Source organism: Clupea harengus, chromosome 17, assembly GCF_900700415.2.
Source record: "Clupea harengus chromosome 17, Ch_v2.0.2, whole genome shotgun sequence".
Taxonomy (NCBI): Eukaryota; Metazoa; Chordata; class Actinopteri; order Clupeiformes; family Clupeidae; genus Clupea; species Clupea harengus.
Window position 1 is genome coordinate 7,039,222 of NC_045168.1, and position 18,555 is coordinate 7,057,776.

Consider the following 18,555-nt stretch of genomic DNA (forward strand, 5'->3'; position numbering starts at 1 on the left):
GCTCGCCAGGGCTGGGCACACCGGGCTTTTAACATTGTGTGTGTGTGTGTGTGTGTGTGAGAGTGTGAGCGTAAGAGTGTGTGTGTGTATATGTCAGCCTGTCTAGAAAATGCAGAACTGTTAGGAAACAAATGGCAACGTCTAGGACAAAAGACACACAATTTATACACTGCAATTTATACAAAACCCAATATTTAATATCTGAAATATATTTAGTTGGATATGTTGATTTTTTTTCCTTTACATCCTGGCACTGATTTAAACTGATTTAAATGTTGCCGTCTCATAATCGGTCACCTACACTATGGAGTCAAGACCATTCATATCCGCTCACTGCTGGGACTCTTATATGCATATTCATACAAGGCCACTAGCTTTCATCCCAATACCGCATCAGATCAATTCAACTTGCCTCAGCAGGCAAAAACAACGGTGAGTGTATCCAATGGCCAGAAATAGACACTAGAGTCGGAAAGACGGCGGAGGGAGAAGCGCTCAGCCACCATCTGTGTGTGATGTGGGCCCGTGCATGTGTGAGTGTAAGTGTGTGTGTGTTTGTGAGTGTGCGATGCGATCACACATACGCTGCTCACCACACGAGCCTGCATGAAAACTGATGGCTGAAAAGTGGGAGGTGGCGCTCGTGTGTGCCACTGATTTTAAACGCAGCTGATTAGCGTCGGCTCCCCTCAAAGAACAGGTTTCTTCTTGGTGAGATTCATCTGATTATTTTAGTCAAGGCCGCGGGTTTAGCAAGCAGTCGACTCAGACTCAGATCAGTTTGGTCTGTGACAAGTCTCTACCTTGTACAGGCGTGTTTGTGTGTGTGTGTGTGTGTGTGTGTGTGTGTGAGAGTGTGTGTGTGTGTGTGTCTGTATGGGGAAGACAACCTTTCAATCCATCTCTGTACAGGCGTGTGTGTGTGTGTGTGTGTGTGTGTGTGCACAACGGGGGGAGACAACCTCTCTGAATAGGGAGTGATTCATCTCTGAATCAAAGTGGGTCAACTGCTGACTTGTCGGGGAGGTAATTAGCTTTCCCAGTGAAACCAAAACACCACCCTCCCTAGCATTCCTCTTCTGTTCTCCCATTATTAAATTGACCTGAAATTGCATCAACCATAACCATGACTCTCTTATTAATTATTCAGGACACAAAAAGACTGAATTTCATAGTGAATGTGAATGTTGGGGTGACTGCATTCTCTGAAACGTGAAAAGAATGATACAGATTCTATAAATTAGCAAAAAACAATCTCTTTTAAACTCCTTAAAGCCTGTCTTTCAAAGCCATTTCAATGGGTTTGCAGCTTTAGAGTAATGCAAGCTTAAAAGTCATAAAAGAGCTGCGGCAAAAAGAAAGGACAAAAGAAAGAATAGAAAAAAAGAAGAGATAAAAACCTACACCAACCCAAATAAGCCACTCCAGGTTGGCAGCGTTGTCTTTACGGCCTAACCAAACAAGTATGGCGGCAGCCTGACACGCAGGACTCTTTACTGCTGACTAATTAGAAGGAGTGCTTTGCTTTCCTTTCCATGACTGCTCTGACTCCTCCAGTCAACAGGATAAACCAGTCTTACCAATTAGCGTTAGCAATCTCAACACGCCCTGTCAGCAAACAGGAGATGGATGAGAGTATTTAGGCACAGGTGGAGGTGATGGTGTTAATGTTAGTGTGCTCTGGCTACGTTGCTAGAGAGCAAACTGAGTATAATGAAATGGCAAACAAAGTGACACCTAATAGACACACAGACATCCAAAACCTCCCAGACACTGCAGCAAGCAACACCAGAGTAACACCACAAGTAAAGCAATACATTCACAGGCTGACAGAGGACAGTTTCTAAAACAAGACATCCCAAATCTCCAGCTGTAGCTGTAGCTCAAGCTGTAAATATGCCAGTAGCTGCAGCAGGCTTGGCACTTGAACACTTGAGTATCTAGGCCAGGAGCTGACAAGGAAACGAGCGCTAGGTAGCCCAACTCCATTGTCGCCTAGACAAAACAATTCCAGGAAGCCGCCACTCGACCAGAGCTAAACAACCCAGCAGTGCTAGCGCTCCTGTAGTGTCCCCCCCCCCCCGACGGCTCAGAGGAAGCCATTTGGATACTTCATCTCAGCTCATACAGTAAGTCTCCAAATAGCATAAAGGCCTTGAAAAGAGCTTTGCCTTGTATTTTGCTTCACTCAAGAGGACGTGATGCAGGCTTTTCAATTAGCGTGGTTACCAACAGAGAGTTCTGCTGAAACAGGACATTAGCATCACTTAGTGAGGTTTTTATTCTCATGAAGTCCCTCAAGGGAGCAATGAAAAGCCTTCATGAGGGTTTTCGGGATGTCTGGGATACGTTGTTCAGATGTCGGACAGGCTTTCTCCAAAAACCCATAATATGCTTGTTTCACTTTCAGATAGCCTAATTAGAATATCACCTAATAGCTTTTTATGATTTCCGTATAGTTTATTTATTATTTTGAGTATTTATTTTTGATTATAGAAAAACTAATATTTTGTGTTGTATATTAAACAATCTCCCATACGAAAATACAGCAACACTGTGGTACAAGGAAGAATGTAATATGTAACATTTCAAAAGCATTCATAAGACGACCATTCATGAACAATAACAATTCACCTTACATCTTGAATTATTTTTCAATAGTACAGGGTGTAACCGTGACAACCTTTGAGCCCCAGTTTCTTGGTGAACACCCTTGGAAACCCATTGGGTGATGCGTGGGTGGTGTTGGGCACATCTAAGTCCTGACCCTGCTTTCATTACAGGGCCTTGACGCAAACAGGATTGATCACTTGTCAGGGCGCCTTGCCCAACATCAAGGCTCTCGCATCCTCAAGGGACCCATTAGCCATTCAGCTAGAACCCGCCTGCTTAGGAAACAATGTGGTGCGACAAGCAGCGTAATAACAAGCTACAAAACACTGGCCAGAATAACAAAGAACCAATGTAAACAATCGTTTTTTAATAAAGTCTAGCTCAATGGGTTTTCCTGAGTTATTTGCATATCAATAAATGGGTGGGTTGGCAAGGATGTAAATTAGATTGGCGGTTTTAGGCCACAAGGATCGCCTTATTGTCCCTGCAATTAATCTACATCCATAAATGTCAAAGCAATTACACACAACACTGTGTATGTGCACGTGTGAGCAATAGCATGATTTGTGCAGCCCAAGGTTTGGAGGTTAATCTTTAACAGCACACTGTAAGCACTGGGGGCATCTACCCTTTGAAGATATCTGCTTTTACAATATGAAGCCCTTAGAGTTCTTATTCCATCTCTATTCTCATATTCACCTCACAGACCAATCTGAAGAAAATACCAATCCATCATATATGACAGTGGCTTATCATATTACTGGTTGGTCAGTGTATTCTGTTGGTTGAAGACAGTGCATGACATTGATTAAAGATAATTGGTTGTGGAGATATACATACAAACCCAAAATGACATAACACTAGCCATTTTTCAAATACTATTGCTGAAACCACAGCAAATAAGGCCATCCCACTGTTCACTTGCTCTGCATCCAGTGCAGATTTCCCGTCTGCATTGTCTAGTCTTCAAATGCCTATGGTAGGCTTTTAAGAGCAAGGACAGCCCAGGCTGAAAGCAATCGCCTCAGTCTCGCTAGTCACCCATGCTGAATCAGGCAGTCAGTTAGCGTTACAGTGGAGCCTGGTGTTTATGCAACCTCTTACACACCCGGTTATGTGACGACCCGGGAGTGCGCGCACACACACACACACACACACACACACACACACACACACACACACTCTTTTCATCCTTACTTTCTTACTGTTGCAGCCGGAAATCTTACTATGTGCTGCTCTGGGTTTGACGGTGGGGGGTCGACTTTCAGTGTAACCTTTTTGCAACTGCATAATCACCTATCGACCTAGGTCACATTAGAAGTGCTTTGATTTGCATATTTTCAGATGAACAAAGGCCTATTGGGTACCTGGGGTCTGGGCCTTCAACCTTACTAATTATCTTAATTGTAAAGGTTTCTCTTTCAATCAAAATCCCCATAGTTATACTTGGACCTTTATTCCAGTTACGTGCATCTGAAACATTCTACACCTATCTAACACCTTGTGAAGACAGCTCAACAGCAGAGGTGAATGATGGCGCCCCTTTGTCTAACGCTGTAGGTGATTTTAGGCGTCGGCTCTGAATGTCACCAGTGCCGGTTTGGCCCCGTGAGACAGAGGCCGATCTATGCCACATCCAGATGCTGTCTGAGATGTTTTTGCTTAACGTCTGTAGACACACACAAGAACAGCTGGCTCCATTCATTAGCGTCACCACCTGGTTCATAAGTTCCACTAATTAACAAACCCTGACGTCTGCCTGCCAAAAGAAACTAACTAAATAAACAAAATAAATAATAAACAGGAAGGTGGTGACATTCTGATGCCGCAGCACTGCAACCCTCCTCACACCAGGAGAGAGACAGGAGCACAGAGGGGAAAAGCATTTTTCCTTTGTCATGTCCTTCTTGGCTTGCCGTACCTCAGATGGTAATGCTGAACAGAACAGAATCTGGGCAATTCAACCGCTTGGCCTGAAATGCCGAAACACAAGTGTGTCGTAACACAATGAATTAGTCACGCTCAGAAAAGGCATGACATCTATTATCAATCGATGGTTCATTTGGGGGTGTGAATAGCCATGTGTTATCAGTTACTACTGCATGCTTTCAACACCTCATAAAATGGCATTCAGTCAGAAATAGCATCCACAGGGTGTGGCAGTGTCTCCTCCTTCTTGAATACTGGTATTTCATTGTCTAGTCTATAATATTTATAATCATTGAACTGCATATAAACTGGCTCTTTGTATTTCCCCACAAGGCAAATGTAATAACCCACAGACGTGGAAGGACAATTTCCTCGCAGATGAATTAGCCCCTTTCCTTTAACGAAAGCAGTGAGCACAAACAAACATCAGCAACTCAAGGAAAACCCGCCTGGCAAAGCGAGGACAACAGAAGCCAGGAGTCGTTTCAGCCCCAATCACGGTCATTCAGGGTAATTAACGCTGCTGGCTCCCACACACGGGTTATTTGAGAGGGGGGTTTGGGCGGTGGAAGGGCGGGGCTTGACTGAGTTGATGGAGGAAGACATCTCTATTGTGTTGCCATGGCTACAGGCAGAGTAACAACCAGCTGTGGGATGACTGGAGGACCTCTCTTCTCCTCTCCTTCTCATGGTTGGCCACTCACTAGGATGGCTGACCCCATATGAACTAGCATCTAGCAATGAGGAAGGGGGGGTGGGGTATGGGTGCTTGACTTAATATTATGGGGAGACAGAGAGAAAGAGACAGAAAGTCAGCCAGGGAAAAAGACAAAAAGAAAAAGATAGACAGAGATAGAGAGATAGACAGATATACAGACAAGACAGACATATGTCGGCAGAAAGACTGATGGATGGGCAGATAGATGAGAAAAAAAAAGAGATACAGAGGTCCATTGTCTCATTCTGTATGAATAACACACACCAGGGAGAGCCGTGGATCCATGTGGAGTGTGTGAGTGTGTGTCATTCTGACACACTCCCTCTCACCGTCACCGCAACGTACGGGGGGGAATTCCACGGTGAGGAAAGGAGGAAGAGTCACCAGGGAGCAGAGAGACATGTGACTCTGCATACCATACGGCTGAAGAGACGTCACTTCAACACCAAGATTAGCTTCTGTCTGATAAAATGTCATGTGAGGGTGAGAAAGCAGTAGCTCAGGAATGCTCCCGTTATCAAGATGAGGATCTACGGTTTCACTAAAAAGCTGTTAGGGTTAAGGACAACACCCAGAGGGACTACTCTTTTCATAAACTCTGTTGCGGTCTCTTCTGAATGCATTTCCTGCTCCTTTGGGCAGTGAGATATTAAATGACATTTAGTTTCTAAACTTCTCTATTTTGTTTAGTATGGAACTGAACACCAAAAGATAAGTCTGTCCAATAAAAGTGCGTTGCTGCATCTAACTGCACACTTCTTCTGCCTGGGTATGGATGTTTGTCACCATCATTATTGAGTTAGGCTCATCTCGGTGTAATTGGTTTGGCAGGGACAATCACATTGGCTCCACACTGAGAGATGCACTCAGGTTGTTAAAGCAAGAAGGAAACAGACACAGCGCTGCTGGGGAACAAAGAATCACTTGTGTCCAACACACACACACACACACACACACACACACACACACACACACACACACACACACACACACACACACACACACACACACACACACACACACACACACACACACACACACACACACACACACACACACACACACACACACAACTGGATATGAAACGGCCTGAGGGGAACCTATTTCACACTCGATAAAGAAACAGATTGGATGGTTGGATAGGATGGGGTAATAGACACTGTGGTAGTGTCTAAACGGTCCCCAGCTAGGAGTGAATTGGACTCTGGCACTGATCCGGGCTGGTGTTGCGACAGAGTTAGCAGAGATCACTAGCCTATGTGTTTAGCAGGTTAGCAGATAACACTAACCTGTGTGTTTGTAACTGTCAGCTCTGTGTGGTAGCGTATGCAAAGTCTTCTGTTTGCATAGTCCAGGGCACTGCTCTTATCTACCCCTACCCAGGCCAGGGCAGAGAGGACAAAGACCACCAAGCTCTGACAGGTCTGACCAGCGAAGAGCCTCACTGAAAGGAAAACCCTCTTTGTTTGTCTCGCTTTCATTGTTATGCTAAAACAAATGCCAGGCCGTGGCTTTTACAACGAAGTCACAAAAATCAATGGAAGTCGTCAATACATCCATCTACATATTTAAACTGGTAACCTACGTATGTTGCTGGGCAAAAAAGTCCTCATCCTGCCCCACTATGTGATTGCTCAATATTTGCATCATTCATTGCGTAACCGCCGGGGCAGAAAGGGCAGGGCTGTGGTGTTGTTTGTGACCAACAGTAGGAGCCAGGGTGAGATGACGTAGTGTGGGGTAAGACTTGATCTACAGCAGCGTCGTTAAAATCCTTCACTTACAATCACTTTAATTTGCCATTAAATGTACATGGGACCTGTAAATATTCTTCAAATCTCCCCATTTTTTGATACATTCAAATATATATATTATTTGTAATAACTGAACCCAGAAATACATTATAACATTATTCATTCGTTTTCAGTTATTAAAAGTGGTTAATTTGATCATCAAGGAGAAAACTAGTAGTATATTGCTTTCAAAAACCTGAATCTATGCAAAAAAGCTGTCTAATTTTTCCATTTAAAATTAAAACAGTCATTTATGGAGTATAGGAAGAAGAACCAAAATCAGGAACAGCTCAATGGGTGACAATGGGAGGGTTCTTCTGAAATGCCCATTAATTTCCCTCTGAGACTGAGTGTCACTCAGCAGGGACAGCTTCACATAATGGGAAGGGATTTTGTGCTCACACTACAAGCTCCTAGAGACGCCATCCATCCTGATGCGTGGCAGAGCCAAATGCCTGGCTGCTGAGATAGAGGTGTTTTCTGGGGTAAGAAAAAAAATGACTGAGCAGAACGGGAACTGAGAAACACATCGCCGTAGTGACAGCCAGCTCGGTCACCTGAGACACGTGCCACTCAGATCCAGGCATGGAGGACAGGCAGAGATGCAGAGACACCCGTCCTGTCAGCCCTGAGAGGCATAAAGCAACAAGGCAGATCACGCTGATAAAGGAGGCCATAAACATGGAGGACACTGCATGATGCAGATGTCACAAAGCTCAGTAAACAGAAATCAGTTTTACACCCAGCCCATAGCATTATCCTCAGTGTCATTTAGCCTTATGCCTTCAACATGCACACAGTACAGTCCATACTGAAAAGGGTTTTGAGGAGCCTTGATGAAAATAACTCACACTTGTCACTAGTCACGACAAGATGTCAACAGATGGATTTCCAGTTCAATGAAGGAATTCCGGGGTTTTCCCACAAATAAAACACACAGTCAACAAGAGTTTCTTCCATGTGCCACAATGTGAAACAGAGAAAGCTCTTATCCGTGCATGTTTTCACTGCGTCTACATAAAGAGAACAGAGTCTGACACAGCTGGATTTTGACATTGGACTACTTGTAACTCTAAGAGTAACCCTTATCTCACCATCTACTTAACTGTAACCCATACCACTCGGCTTTTCTCAGGCAGCAAAACAGAAACTATGCATCATTTCAGCAGCAGGCCTAATAACACTGAATGAGAAGGAGCAAACTGACATTTTGAAATTGAGCTTGAATGCACCACTTCCTCCTCGGTTTCTATAGGGTTACTCTGAGGTTCTCCTTTGTGCACCAGACAAATCTAAAAAAAAATATGGAGCTCAATCCAAGACCAGAAGAACGTTGAAGGGACTTGACTATTTTCTTTTGTGATTGTAAATAATTTTTGTATTTCGTCCCAATTTTCTTATTGTTTTCTAGCTGCTGTTATATGAGAACATTTTTAGAGATGACTGACAATAAAGTATTATCACCATCATCATCCTCTTAGTCATCAGAGACGGGCCATTTATGGAGTGTTGGTAAAGGAGCCCGGTCATCACGAACACTACTGTGTGGTGAGTAGGCTACTTTCACGGTGACCCATCGGAGAAACAGCTTCAAGGTCAGACTGCCGCCTTCACCATCATCATTGTCATCATCGATAACGTCATTGTCGTCAAAAGCCTCTACTTCCTGTTTCCTGCCATGATCTCAACAACAGTGAAATACTCTGTATGAATGTACAAGAGGGCGTTTGGAACAATCGAAGATACACCAATATGGGCATAAAGTCACGCATGCAGGCAGACATACACACTTCATACAATCTCACACACACACACACACACACACACACACGTGGGCGCAGGCGCGCACACACACACACACACACACGTGCGCACACACACACTACAGGAAGTGAGAGTAGTTGAAGGCCACATTCTTTGAAATATGGCTCTTCCTGCTGAAATGTCTTTTTGACAATTAAAACGAACCTACCAATGCTCAGAAAAGAAACACAACGGGCCCTAATTTAATTGACAACGGCAACGAGTAAAGCAACGAACAAACAGGCTCATATAATAAACGGACACTTCAATGTGGTAACGGCAGTGGTGTAGTGGTCCCTGGAGAAGTGGCTATACTCTTAATTTTGCAATTTTTTTAAGCAGCCCATACAGCACAGGATAATCGCCCTGTTTTGAGAAGTGGGTATACGCAATGCTGACTGAAAAATAAGTGGGCCTGGGTATACCCTGGACTACACCACTGGGTAACGGAATCCTTAATGTGTCCCTAATCAGTTGGTATGTGACTATCCCTGAATTTATGGATAAACTCCCTTACTCCCCAAACAGGGCCGTGTGTTTCATTGTGTTGGTAACTGTAGCAGGCTGCAGTGTAATGTCAGCTGGGTTTCATAAAGTTCAGCGCTCTGAAACAGAGTGCTGAGCAGTGTGTTGATGGAAATCCCGATGTAACTCAGTTACTCACAATGAGCTGCTTCCTCAATTTAGAAGCAGCGATTGAATCAAATGACCCAAGTTCAGCCTAAGTCATTTACAAATTAGACAGGGACACAGTCCAATACAGTTTCACTGTACTGCCGCAGGATCATGAAACCTTGGACACAAGTTTAGATGGGCAACTGCTTGAAGGGAGTGAAATTTAGAAAGGTATGCTATATGGCCTCAGCTCAAGCCACTGATGAGTTAAGGATTCCTATCTCTTCAAGCTCAGACCCACATTTCTGTCACACCTTTGCTCATCTCAGGAAATCTGTGAACTGAATAAGGTTAATGAAGGTTGCAGAAGGGGTCAGACTCAAAATAACTGGAAAAGGAGACATCCGTCAGGAGACATGTTCCGGCTCACTTCAGAGGGCAGAGAGAAAGCATCCGATGACATCCTGCCTCCAAATTGGTCTGTGTTTCCAAAAAAAGTGTCGCTGAACAACCACCATGATATCTAAGACAGAGAGTGTTCGAAATGAAAGCCACTCTATCCTTTAACGAGTGTAGTTATTCAACTAGGCTTTCAGGAAACACACTCCTGTTCATCACTGAAACATGGGACCCTGAAACATCATGAGGTCCTCAAGGCACACCAAGAGAAGAACACCAGCCTGCTGCTGTACCATATGAAACTCTCGCAGACTGAGAGAGATGTGTTATTTTTGTCGTTCTGAGACAGACAGTTGAGATTAGTAGGATAACTGGCTTTTACTTGCAACACCTTTGATTTCCCAACCTGTGAGGGGAGAGCAGTCACCCCACCCAGCCTCAAATCCCTCGCCTCTGAGGTAATAACCTTGATTGCACCCTGATCACACCAAAGACCCAGGCTCACTGGTATGGCAGTCAGAACGCATATTCAACCATAGCGACGGCACTCGTTCACATAGGCAGATAGACTTCTCGCAGCTTGCCTCACCTTTAGGGAGTGGTGACTGGGAGCAATCACAGACTTGCAAATCTTGAGAAACCAAATGATTGGGTGAGATATCACCACAGAGATGAATCAGTGTGAGAACATGCACTTAAGGAGGTTTTGAAATAACATTATTTCCCATCTTGGACCCTGGTGAGTCAATTAACTCAAAAATCCCTGAAAGGAAAAAGAGTAAATGAATTGATCTCTACATTAACAAATAGCCTAGATGAGACAAATTCATATTTAAACTCAACACATTGGCACACTCAAACCTAACACATGAGCTTAGTGCTGTGTGAGTGTCGGGCCCTTCAGGAATGCTCACTTCTCAGCCATTTGGGGGTGGGGAGGTTATCCGCAAGAAGCTCCATGGGCCAATTCATTTAGCCAACAAAGGCAATTTCACAGCACCTAAAGACCAATGCAGTTTCTCCTACCCTCCCTTACCCCCCCCCCCCCCCCCCAACAACCCCCTCCCAGAGACTCTCTGTCTCTTTCTTTTTCTCTCTCCGTCTCTTTCTCTCTCATTTCTCTCTCTGTCTCTTTCTTTCTCTGTCTCTCTCTCACTCACTCACTTTCTTTTCGAGTTTCTCTCTCTCACACTCACCAGCATTAGCATGTGAATGGGGATGTAGGCAGCTTAACGCCAAGAGCTGGGAGACCCTGCAAAACAGGCCCCGGCATTCAGACGGAGGAAGGGAGTGCCTCCATCACTAGTTTCTATGGGAACCACAGGGAGATTTGGACCCATCCAGAAAAAAGAGCTTTCCGGAGCAGTTACTGGGTACGGAGAGGACAGATGACTCTAGGTCCAATCTGACCTTGATCTGGGTCAGATTCTCATATCATCCTCCGTCTGACACCATGGAGTCCATGAAGAGAACAAGTGAGAGATTAAAGGAGACCCAACCACTAACAAACCCTGTTTAGATACAATTATCTGAGCAGTGAGATAGAGTCTATATATTGTGTGATAAGGGGATCTAAACATCAGAAATTGTGTCTGACTGTAGATAAGAGGACTGGAGCAGATTTCTGCTCGCTATGGCCAATAGAAAAGCTCCATTCAAGAAAAAAGGAAGCCTTTTATCTCGAGTTTTACTACCTTCAAGTGATACTTTATGAACTCAGCTCTTGGACTCTTTCTCCTATCAAACTCTGTGAACTGCTTCAACTGAGACCTGACCTGTTCACTCACTTTAACATTGAATGGAAAAAAAAATATTCTAACATAGATTCACTCTATGGTCTACCCAAGCCTTAAATGTCCACCATTTACCATGCGCTCACCTTACCACTTGCCTTAATTCTGTAATCTTATGGCATGTTAAAAATGCCAATATAAAAAGTGTGCACACAGTTAGACCTATTTAACATGTACTAATTTGTTTCATGCTGTATGCATTGGATGAGGTTAGCGCTTGCTAGCGACCCTGTTCTATTTCAGGAATTAGCACTGATGAGAAGCCGCGTGTTCCACTGCATCTGTGGTCACCGGCCTGTTACCCAATACCCCCAACAGCCTGTCCCAGTCTACAAGGAAATCCCAGTAAGAAAACACACTGCAAAGGTCAATCAAATTAGCCACACAAAGCCAATCAGACGAGGCTGGTGTTTAGCCCCCCAACAACCAATCAAGAAAGCGTGTTGAGTGGTGACAGACGGAGGGTTTCTATGAGCCACGCTAGCAGGGGCCTTGTGGTTATGCTCATAAATAGCTGCCCTATGACAGCTCCTTCCTGTGTGACAACAGTTGAAAGAACACCTCTTACATTCACAAAGGCGTAAAGCTACTGCATAGCATACTATGCTAGCTCACATGCTAACTGGCTAAAGAAAGGCTACCACATAGCCAGCCTTCTGCTTTCAATGAGATCTACTTTGAGAAAACTAGGAGAATGTGTCACCAGGTCAAAGATTAACACCACAGAAGGGGGTGAACTAATGAGACTGATTTATTAGCTGTGGCAAGCAGCTATGAAGCTATGAAGTGTACTGATCCTCTAGCTACTGTGCACTGCTTTGAATATTAGTGTGTTGACTAATTAGCTACTCAAAATTGATAATAATATTAGCATTTGGATGCTAATGGCGAGAGTCTGAGAGGAAGGCTTTGTGAGTATTATGGGTTGTAGATGTGAGGGTCTCTACCTCTCCTCCCCGAATGTGAGCCAGTAAGACATCCATCACGGGTGCCTGGGTGGAGAGCAGTTGTCTAGACTACCCCACTGGTGCCAAGGACGCAGATGGGGAATGCAGCAAAATCACACAGACCAATGACTGTAACAACAATGGACAGCATACACTCAGTCAAAAGTGAAGCCACTGGAGGGACTTTTAAAAATGGCAGAGATTTAGCCAAATATCTTTAATTCTGGGCGGACCTGGCTGATTTTCTGACTACTCATGCACTTGCTCCAAAAAGCACCTATACGCAAACTCTGGCTCCAATTTGGCCAGAATGGACGACCAATTTTGGCTTAATTTCTTCAGAATGTACGCACGTGACACCATGCTGTCCATCTTTTTTACAATCAATGACTAAGACAAACAAGACGGCGTTCAGACAGCTGCCAACAATGGAATGGACCCAGCCCACATCTAAACCTGATCCTGCATCTCAACACCAGATCAGAGCCACAGTTGAACCTGATTCTGTATCCCAACACCAGATCAGAATCAATAGTCACAGGCTGTCCACATTATTAACAATAACATTAACGACAACTGTAACTATAACGATATGTGTCCACACCGACCAATTGTAGGGAAAATATAGGGAAATATAATTCATGTTTTAATGTTGAAAAAATAGTATTTACAGTTGTTATTATTATAGTTATTATTAGTGTGGACTGGCCTTCAGTGTCTATCTACTGTTGCCCATGTTTGCAGTGGTACCTATCTCGCAATGTTGTGAGCTGATATGAATGTTTGATATAAAAGGCGCCACAGACATTTCTGGGAATATGATTCCCTCTGGAGTTCTTCTTTATTAGGCAACGTGAACAGCTGTGGAGGGGATTAATCTTGACTGTGTTTTGACACAAGGACAAATTTGTAGAAACAAGCGTGCGTAATACTCCCCCAGCATGTTCTATATTCTCGTGAATGGATTTAAGGCCTGGATGGAACAGGGAGAGGTAGAAGTTAGTGGCCTCTCCTTACAACACATAAATTACACAAACACACAAAAGCTTCCTTGATCCTGATGGAACTGGAAATATTGCTATTCTGTTGTTATAAGACATTAACTCCTTATTTTGTATCTGCAACTCATTTTGGATGTGTCTGTCTCACTGAGACGTGAACCCCCCCCCCCCCCCCCCCCCCAGATAGCCTCTTTCCTGCTAAAACTCTTTGTATCCTGGTATCACCGCCCTCCCCCCATAGGTGAACCCCTCACCCCACTGTCTCACCTAAAGGGTGTGGTCATCCCCTCCCTTATTGTAATCTACCTGACTGAAAGGTATAAATGCCAACACATTCTGCTTTCAGGTAGGCCTTTCTCTAAGCACCAGCTGAGATGGGGTCTCCACGCCGAAATAAACTCCAGAAACCTGACTTCAACTCTCTGGTCCCTTCTTCAACTTAAGCGTGCTTATTGAGATTCCGTCAATCCACACACTTGATCCACTTTTAGACACCATCCTCCGAAAGAGAGAGAGAGAGGGAGAGAAAGAGAGAGGGAGGGAGAGAGAGAAAAAACGAATATCTGTGAAACACTGCTGTGGTAATCCTAATGCTGTGTTACTCTCCAGAGTGCCAAGTCCACACAAACACACACACACACACACACACACACACAAAGGACTAGGAAAGTTCCTGAGGAATGCAGGGGGGCAGGGGGGGTAAAGAAAGAGAAATCCCCATCCCCATGGACTGAAGTAATGTTGGCCAGCAGGACAGACTGGTTTTGCTGTAATTCAGTCACGTGTGGTTGTGTGTTTGTGTGTGTTTGTGTGTGTGTGTGTGTGTGTGTGTGTGTGTGAGAGAGACTGCGTGTATGCGAGCGTGTGTGTGTGTGTGTGTGTGTGTGTGTGTGTGTGTGTGTGTGTGTGCGCTGGTGGGTGGTGAAGTGTCACTATGCCGTGGAACAATTTCCCAGCAGACTCTGAAAAGCCCTGGTTTCTGCTCAGTAATATTTTCTGCTCGCCCGCTCACTCACTGACTCACTCAAACAGAATTCCCCACACTCTCACAAGGAGAGAAGATCCTCTTGAGAGTCGGCCGTAAATATTTCCCCCATTCTCTCTGGGCGGTTTATATTGGCATTGTGTTGCTTTCCAAGCCTGCATTCTTCCTCTGGGCTAGCTGATTAGCCTTATCGACTCGCCGCACAAGGCAAACAGGCAGCATCGACCTGATAAAGATCATCCCACACCCTGCGAGAGGGAAGTAGATTTGCATTCTGACTCAACCTTTCGAGCACCACAGTCACCAAACATTCCTGGGCCCGCAGACTCCACGTACCAACTTTATCCTAGGTGTTTTCTCACAGCATGTGTATTAAGATAAAAGCTACATGGATGCCAATGATGGTCTTTGGTCAACTAAACTCAACTATGTGGCATACCATTGATATTGATATGACAATGTATGAAAAATGGTACACTTTAGTATATCAAAATATATGTATGACAGTATAGTACTACAGCCTGAAAGGAAGGAAGTTTAAATGTGACTGTATCAGTTACACAGAAAAGGGGGCGGCTAAAGGTGTCTCCCATCACACCTATCGTTTGTCTATGTTCATCATTCTCAGCAATAATTATGAAGACAACAAACCAAATAACCCTATACAAGCTCATCTCTTCTGTGGATTAAGCACATTTGCTATTTGTTGACAGACCATAACAGTTCACACATGGGGGACGCTAACACACCGAATAGAGATCACTGTAGTAAAACTCCCCCACAGTAACAACCAGGAGCTGACAGCTACTAGAGACCAGTGCTGAGGCAGTGATTGTGGAAATCCGAGAGCAGGGCTAAGTGATGGCAGTCTGGTAACCGAACCTTCTGTAAACTGGGTTGAATGGTTCTGAATGTACCACAAATGTCAATTCTTTAAAGAGGAATTGTGGGTAACTACAGGTGGATTGTGGGTAACTGTTGGCCACATTTTACTGAGGGTACATGACAATGTAAAAGTATGTACACCATATATGTCTTGTGTAAACAGTACATGAGCCCAGCCTTTCATACACTTTTGATTCCATGATCTGAACTGATCCAACAATTGATTCCAACAATCTGAACTGAATGTATCCATGTCCTACAGCTAGAGTAGATAAGGTCAGCTTGCTGCTCAAAAGACAAGGCAATCTCTGGGGCCTATAGCCTACTCTAAACCAGATGTCTGCAGCTTCAGACATGCAGTCATTTCATTCATCAAGAAGAAGAATTCTCATAAGACACATAGACATACAATGTCCTCAACATCTGGACTCACTGCTATGGAGGCAATGCGCATGATTACCCATGAACAATAAGATATATACCAGAGTGGTTTTTCTATCATCAGACTGTTTCACCTGAAACCCCAGTTATGAGTTTGTGAAACAGCATTTCAGGATATTTGTATTAGCTTGTGCAGGAGGTTTTGTGAAAAAAAAACCCAGTCTCATTTCCCTTTGTGATTTGAAGTATCGATAAGAAAGCTCTTTACTTGACAAGGTAAGCTATGAGCTTCAAAAACCCTTCTGATGCGGCATCACAGGTTTCTGCTGAAGGTCACGATAATTATGCAGGGCACCTCCAGTGAGATTATGTCTGCTCAACATCTCATTAAACAGTAATGCCAATACACAGCCACGCTTCATTACAGAGATGCAAAGCAGAAAAGCAGCATAAGAGAGAGAGGGAGAGAGAAGGAGAGAGAGGGAGAGAGAGGGAGAGAGAGGGAGAGAGAGACGCAGTGGTCACCCTCAGGCCAACAGGCTAGATCATGACCCACTGTTTGAAACGCTACTGAGAGTTGTAATAACTCACAGCGAGAGACAGCCCCCAACCCCTCCTCACAGTGCAGTCCTGCCACTGAAGCATCTAGTCTCTTACGTAAGCGCCAAACCACCTGCGGTCATCAAAGAGTGTATCATGATCCGCCAGCCGCGCTGATGCTGGCTGGCTCAGACACTCGGCCAGCCCAGGTTATTTTTGGGTCATGGGACATGATCACACGTCCGGAAAATGAATCAGACTTGGGCTCCCACGGCTATTTTCTGCTGTCACTGGATCCAAGTGTGCATCAGTCCTGTCTGTTTGTCAATGATGTGTAACTGTACAGTGCTATGCAGTGAGTAAACCTCACTCCCTGACACTTTAAGAGACATGCTAGTGACAGATGGTTGCACCCATGGGTTTTAGCCTCCTTGTTAGCAGGCCTGCCTCCCACGCCAGAGGTTGCAAGTTCAAGTCCGATGCGGGACTGTGCTTGTCCACACAACGCAGGTTACAGATGCATCTGACTACGGTTCATGAGCAGACATGGAGGTTTCTGGACAGTGAGTGGCTCAGTCAGTCTCTGACTTACAGTGATTCATTGGTCAGGTATGTTTGGAGAAAGCAGGTCTTTCAGCCCAGTCATGGGATAACAGTGACTAACAGCTGGCTTGACCTGACTGAGAGGCACATCTGTGAATAGTTCAGTAATGACAAGACTACCCTTAGCGGCACCAAGTAGGGCATTAAATCATAATATATGTGAGAGTGACAGTAAGGTTTAGGCAGTTATTTGTATTTTAGGCTACAGTACAAACCCAGATTCAAGCGTGCCAACCTACATTAGCGAATGGTGTTGAAAGTGGGTGTGGTGCTTTGAACACGTCTGAATTTGGGATAGGCAATAGGCGAAATGGCAGACCTGCAGCAGCCTCAGAAAACAGATGCTTAAAAATTCAGGCTTTTAAAACTGATGAAGATGATATCGTTATTTCAGTATGACGTAGCTTTGTCCATCACGAACACGTCAAACCAGTGGAACGAGATCGCTCTATTGTGAGAATGAGACTTACCCACAAACGGCTACACTGCAGCCTAATTTGGGCTACCGAATCGACACATCAGCATCATGTCTTGAAAAAAAGACATAATAACACAGAAAAAAATAAGGAAAAAAAATCACACCAGTCACACGAGTTGCCACTCATAAATCTGTCAAATATCGACAGACGGAAGGATTACCATGTAGCTTATCCCACGCGTATGTGAAGAATGTCGATATATGGCACGCAATGACTTGGTTACACTGACACAAAAAATCCCTGCCTCTTACTTTCCATCCTGAACTTACCCAGTGTTTTGACAGCGATCTGCCTAGTGAGTGGCGGCGGCAGGTTAATGCAAACCAAATCTACATCCTGATGCAGCAGCACGTCGTCGATCCGGTTGGTGTAAAAGGGCACATCCATCTCCTTGGCTAGCTCCTCAGCTTCCTCCTGCGTTCGTCCCCACAGAGCTTTCACGGAGAACCCCTCGTTCTTCAAGAGGGGGATGATTACCCTCGCGGTCAGGCTCGTGCCAAACACGCCGACCCCGGGCAGCATGGCTCGCCTTTCCCCGTCTTCACAGCTTAACTCCGGGTTTCTGCGCTGCCATCGCAGCCTCGCACTATAACAACGCGGCAAAAACGCGGAGAGAAAAGGACAGCGACTCCTTCACATCAGGTGGCCATCCACCTGCGCAAAACGACCCGCTGTCATGCATTTTCGTACCCGCTCGGGTCGCCTCGCCATGGAAATCGGACTAGGCAACACCCACCACTAAAGCACACTATTAAAATTCAGAGCGTTTTAATGTCGCTACACGGATGCACCATTCTTATCAGTTTCTTGTAGGATATGCAACGCAGTCTGCGGTGCTCTACAATAAGCACGTCGCTCTCTCACTGCCGCTAACCAGTTATTCAACTAAACCACCAGTTAATCCGCGGATTTTCATCAGCTAAATCATTTTTAAAATTAGGATCCATCCACTGAAATTGGCCTTGGCGGGTCCATGGTTTTCGTAGCACAGAGTGCCCGCGGATCCGATGTGAAATGCTACTTGTTATTGATGTTGCAGCCCCGTTGTGCCGTGGTCCGTGCGCGTGATAC

The 18,555-nt window shown here is 44.8% G+C and overlaps 1 protein-coding gene across 1 annotated transcript in view; it reads right to left on the reverse strand.

Moving 5' to 3' along the window:
* Positions 1 to 18,555, reverse strand: part of gfod1 (glucose-fructose oxidoreductase domain containing 1) — a 34,395-nt gene extending 15,840 nt beyond the window's left edge. The window contains exon 1 of the mRNA XM_012816222.3: positions 17,754 to 18,555. Coding sequence (XP_012671676.1) covers positions 17,754 to 18,006 — 253 coding nt within the window. The 5' untranslated portion in view covers positions 18,007 to 18,555. The remainder of the gene's footprint in view (positions 1 to 17,753) is intronic.